At 41.3% G+C, this 6,006-nt stretch overlaps 1 protein-coding gene across 2 annotated transcripts in view; it reads right to left on the bottom strand.

The window, feature by feature from the left end:
* The window catches only part of dnah2 (dynein, axonemal, heavy chain 2), a 65,183-nt gene that overhangs the window by 6,171 nt on the left and 53,006 nt on the right, over positions 1-6,006 (bottom strand). For both annotated transcript variants that reach the window (XM_046064213.1, XM_046064214.1), the window contains 2 exons: positions 1,855-2,006; positions 1,366-1,480 (listed from right to left, as the gene is read on the bottom strand). In XM_046064213.1, the coding sequence (XP_045920169.1) occupies positions 1,366-1,480; positions 1,855-2,006 (267 nt within the window). The remainder of the gene's footprint in view (positions 1-1,365; positions 1,481-1,854; positions 2,007-6,006) is intronic.

Below are 6,006 nucleotides of genomic sequence, written 5' to 3'. Positions count from 1 at the left end.
GAAGTAGATGGAAGATAAAAAAGGAATGAGATATAGACCAAGATGAAGTGGAGAGAGAGAGTAAACCAAAGTGTGCAAAATGAGAAAGTGGTCACTGGAATAGAGAAGCTCAGCTGGAGGCAGCAGCCCTATTAGCTGTCCAATACTCCTATAAAAGGAAATAGACACACACACACACACACACACACATTCCACTGACTCATACACTACACGCACACACACACACACAGAAACTTGTAGCCAGAATCTTTTCTAGCCCCCTGACCCAGTCTGACTGCACCCTGTGTTCTCTCCCCACTGTAAAGAGGTCCAGTGATAACGAAGCCAGAATGAAGTGTTCGGACAGAATTACAGCTGGAATGCTGCCAGAGCGCCATCACTGTGTGTGTGTGTCTGCGGTTGGACAGGGGAGAACAATAGGTGTGTGTCTGTGCAGCCAGGCAGAGTGATGAATAAATACACCTTTAATAACAGATCAGTGAGTCAGTACAGGGCCAGACCTGCAGCTGTTTGAACGGCTGAAGGGAGCAGAATAGATTACTGTTAATCAGATCACAATCACAGAGATCAATACACAAAGAGTCCTGAGTGAAAATCTGAATGGCCACCGTTAAACTGCAGCACACCATAAAAATCATGGTCATATTTATTGGAGAGAGAAAGTCAGAATAAGTAATGGAGAATAAACATAGCTGTCTGTCTGTATTGAAACATTATCTATGATCCTCACAAAGAAATGCTCGGTCCATTCCTGATTATACAGTACAGTATAACCAAATCAATAAAGGCTGCATTTCTTTCACTGTTTACCTTGGATGTTTTCATGCTTGGCTACCTTTTTCAATGAGTTCTTTTTATGATTGTAATCCTCACTGAGAATAGTCTTTTTGTCTTGCATTATTCAAGTCCACTCAATTCTCCAAAGAGCAGCTCTCTCAATATTATTGGTCTGCCAACTTTATGAAGTAAATGGGGGGGTGATGGCGCAATGGATAAGACTATGTCTTTGGTGTGAGAGACCCAGGTTCAATTCCCTACTCTGACCCATCCACCCTGAGCAAGACACTTAACCCCTCGTTATATACCTCTGACATGTATAGCAGTTTAGCAGTATAGCTTTGGATAAAAGCGTCAGCTAAATGAATTAATGTTAAAAAAAAAGGAAGGTAGCAGGTGGAGTCTCACCTCTCATACTGTATGTGCATTGCCTATACATTGTGAGAAGTTGAGAATTACGCCTCAAGCAGCAGAGACCGGATAATAGATTAAGGCAGGATTAAAGCATATTTGTCTACATTTATTTTCAGAACTTGTTTTGGAAGAGGGTGATTGTAGGTGGTGTGTGTGTGTGTGTGCGTCTGGCACCTTCTCCCACAGTGGTGGTACACGAGCGTCATAGATGCAGTGGAACGTCTCCTCCAAACTGGATGACATCACCACTAAGCCTTTGATCCCTTTCTCCAACTCCACCAGGGACGAGCTAACACACAAAGATACTCAGTTACAGCAACACATCTGTCATTTTTACCCCCACCCCTTACTGAAGGCATTTAGCAGCCACTGTATTCCTAGACTGGATATGTTGCCATGACTGGAATTACCATGCACTCAGACATAGCGGTACAAACAAAACAGGATGAACATTACCGGTTTGTTTAGATTTTTGCATTGCAATCAGATACACCTGTGTGATTGGTTTAACCACCACAATTTTATCACCTGACCACCCGTCCATTTCTACTTAGTAGTATATGATAAGCATATCCCTATACTGCTGAGACAAACCCAAAGAAACACACACACACACACACACACACACACACACACACACACACACACAGAAAGAGTTCATACATAATGGTGTCCAGAAGAGAGTTGTATCTCTGGATCTCGTGGAGCAGCACCACATTAAGAGGTGAAGGGTTGTCTTGGAGGAGGGACCTAGTGCCCTCGTAGTCAATCAATGCTGGGATCTTCCCACGCATGTCTGCCAACAGCTCTAATACCTGGAAGCACAGAAGAAATGTTGCACAAAAGCGGATGAGACAGGTTACCTTACAAAGGCACTGCACCAGGGGTGGAAATTAACTTTTTGGCTCACCTGCCAAGGTGGCAGGTAGATGAAAAATCCATACATATCCATAACATATTTTTTACCAGCCAAAATAATAAATTGCCTTTTATGTCACACATACATTTGTTTCCGTCCTTTTAATTGAGATAATAAGGTATTATTATGCAAATACAAACTTAAAGAAGAGGCCAGAGTGATTTTGAAGCAAAATTATATTATTGCTATTAAATGTACTTAAAACATAACAGTAAATTATTTTATAAACTTACAAGATGCTTATTAATCATTCAACTTAATTTTTATCACTGCTTAAACCCCCTCATCAGACTGCTCACTTTCTACAATCACCCTCTTCTGGCCTTCCTGAGTCCTGGTGCCACTACATCACAGCTTTTGTGGGATCAATATTTCTTTATACAGTCTATAGATCATTCTCCTTGATCCCTGGGGGGGACTGCAGGACCATTAGAAGATCTGACAGTGTCAGACACTAGACTAGACCGCCAACTACCCAGATAAAAGCTAAAAACACCCCTAGTACAAACTAATTTTGTAATTAGCTCCTAACACTAGCTTTCACGCTGCCTTATTCCACGGGGGTATTGCGCCAACCTGCCGGCTTGCTGCACTTTATGACAGGTACGGAGCAGACTTTATCCGCATCTGAGCAAGGAAAGTTGGTGACAGGCTCGAGATAGAAAGACGGAATGATCTGTTTGTAAAAAAGCCACAGCCGACATGCTGCGGCACACCGCTTGTTCCTGTAAAGCCAGACCGCTATGTGAAAGCACACATGATTGCGGGATAAAGGCCTTTTCACATGGGATAAAGCTGCAAACTTTTGTTCAGTGTGAAGAAGCAAATGCGACATAAATGTGGATATTCTTTTCGCGCTGATCTCCGAATGAAAGCGGCCACACTCTCACTCTCTCCTCTTTCCGTCCCGACTCCTGTCACCTTTCCACTAACGTCCCACCCATTACAAATCTACGCCAATCAAACACAAGTAACATGAAAAGAACATAAACAACAAACAATGAACACCAATTTCAGTGCGACACACAACCAACAAGAACGCCGGTCTGCTGCTAATTACCGTCAAATAGGCCTAGATATTATATGCCAAATATATTTACCCACCAATGTGGCGGGTAGCCTTCCAACATTTGGCCACCAAATGGAAAATCCACCCGCATTCGGCGGGTGGCGGATGTTAATTTCCATCCCTGCACTGCACACAAGTATTTGCAGTGAATCATGGAGCTGCATAAACTTGGAGGACTTCAGTTCAGGCTCAGACCCTTGATAGTAATCCTTTCCAAAACACACACACACACACACACACACACACTCCAGCAACCACAAGAGCCACTAAAAAAAGGAGCTGGATGACAAGATTACATTGCTGAAAGTCTTTCTCAGATGGACCACTAGCATAGATAGAGATAGTAGTAGAGATACTCATTTCTGTCTTGAGCTTAGTGGCCATATGGATGTCTCAGCATTGCTGGGAAAAATTTGTCAAATATTGACCCTAGCATCATGAAGAGAGCCTTTTTAAGCTCTAACTACTGTATTAAATGAGTAATGACTAATCTGCCTCAAAAACAGACGGGCTTAAAGTGGCACTGACACTACACTCATGATTATAGCCATGACAAATAAATCTTCATCATGTAATATGCAGTGTTTGAAAAGAAACATGTGATCATCAGCATGTGATCTGTGCAAGTAAAACTAACCCTTAACTACTGGGCACTGAGGATGGGACGAATCCATCTGCAGTTTAAGATCAAGGTGCTGAATTTTTTTGCCGCAATGCTGATAGATATGTGTATATGTGGAAAAAACAAGCTGGGTTGACAGGCAACGTGCCTAAACATTAAAAACGTGTGGCTCATTTCAGGTCGCAGCTAAGTGGAATTATGTTGCAGAAATGTACAGTATGATCTGGAAGGAAAGTTTGGGTGATACACACCATCAACCTTTAGTGATTTATCTAGTCATACTATTCATACCAATGTAGCCAGTACTTTAATACCTCAGCGTGCCCTAACCCTTTCCAGAAAATGTATTCTATCATAATCACAGATTGTTCAACACTGAAAAAAAAACACAAATATCATATATCAGAACTAATCTGACAGGACAATAGTGTGGTGATAAAACAAGCCAGATTGTTGTTGTTGAGCAATCAGGGTATTGTTACATATTAAACCAGACTGGAATGAACATTTGGCTGAACTCCACACTACTGTGAGAGATTAGTTTTTACTGCTGCTGACTTTACTGAAGGCATGATAGTGAAGTCTGAACAGCTGTAAACTTTTAGTAATCTAGATGACAATGAGGTATGAGGATGTGATCCCTTTGCTAAACATCTAAAATATGCTGGTAAAGACTTGTGGTTCTTCCTGGAGCTTGGTTTACTGGCATTCAGGTTCATGGTATTCAACCTGGCTGTGATCTCAGCGCAGGTATTTCTTTGTTTTCATAACTACAGACCTGTAGCCCTTTCCAAAGTGACTGAGAGAATTCTGACAGACAGGTTAGATTTTATATAACGCTTATCAGCCTTTTACTCAAATCAACCATAATAAAAAAAAGTTAGAGGATTACATAAATAGTCTACTGGTCAGAACACGCAGGACAGAGCTGTACAGTAGGATATAACAGTTTATCCATTCTTGTTCAAGCTGTATGTATATTTTGATAATCATTTGTATTAGTATTATCTGGTTATATTTTCTCCATGCAGATCTTCAACAGTTATTGAGCAAATGCTCCCAATATGATACTGACTTACCTCAAATTTAAAGAGACAAAGAGGAATGATAATTAGATTTAAAGAGTACAGAATTCCCCCGGTTCTAACTACATGCTGATGCATACATGAATCTCTATACTCTTTGTACTCTGATACAGACTTACTCTATGACAGAGATAGGGACTCGAGTCTGACTTAAGTCGCGCACATGGTGACTTCGATTTGAGACTCGTCCTTAAAAGACTTGAGACTCGACTCGGACTCGAGGTGCGGGACTCGTGAACAATGTTTATTTTTAGGAAACGTCTGATGAGCTTGCTGTTATTCCCCTCCCTGCGTTACCTATAACCTGCCTACCTAACACGTAGCATCTGCTGCGCGCGAACGCACGTGAGAGAGGACAACAAACACTGGCAGCTGCTCCGCCATTCATCATAAACTTTGGCTTTAAAATTTCATAAAACAAGACCCAAACAAAGACGCGCTGAACGCAAGATAGGTGAGTAACCTGAGGTGAGTAAACATGTTTGGCTCAGTATTGGCTATCTAACGTTAGCTTGCTTCTTGCTTCAGCTACGACCTACGAGAGGTTTACTCCGACTGTTGTTCGTTTTTTATAAAGATGAATGAGCGTTTGTTTACTTGCCAAACTTGTGGTGGTCGACTTACATAATTCTCCCGCTGGCTGCCATCATGTCAGTTATTAACGGTCGATGCAAACAGGCTACAGGTTTATTGTTGATCATGCAACATTACAGTTTTATTTAGTTATAACTTTACACTGGTTTTGAGAGTCTGGGGGATGTGTTGACTCTTTGATTGCATTGCACATTACATGGTTGTGCTCCGTAAGTGTAAAATAGGTTACAGTTACAGAATTCCTTATAGCGATGCAGTTTTATAAGCAGACTGGATTGATTGCAGCAGGTAATACTACATTCATTATAGCTCAAAGACTTGAGACTTGACTTGGACTCTAGCTCAAAGACTTGAGACTTGACTTGGACTCTTGCTCAAAGACTTGAGACTTGACTTGGACTCTTGCTCAGAGACTTGTAAGCATCTCCGCTCTATTACTCAGTATACTGCTCAACTATGGTGTAAATATAAAATTGTTAGTTTCATCTTATGCCAGTGTTTTAAGTTGTGTATTTCCACTCAACTA

This window comes from Micropterus dolomieu, linkage group LG12 (genome assembly GCF_021292245.1).
Source record: "Micropterus dolomieu isolate WLL.071019.BEF.003 ecotype Adirondacks linkage group LG12, ASM2129224v1, whole genome shotgun sequence".
In the NCBI taxonomy this organism is placed as follows: Eukaryota; Metazoa; Chordata; class Actinopteri; order Centrarchiformes; family Centrarchidae; genus Micropterus; species Micropterus dolomieu.
This window is presented reverse-complemented; position numbering and strand designations above follow the sequence as displayed.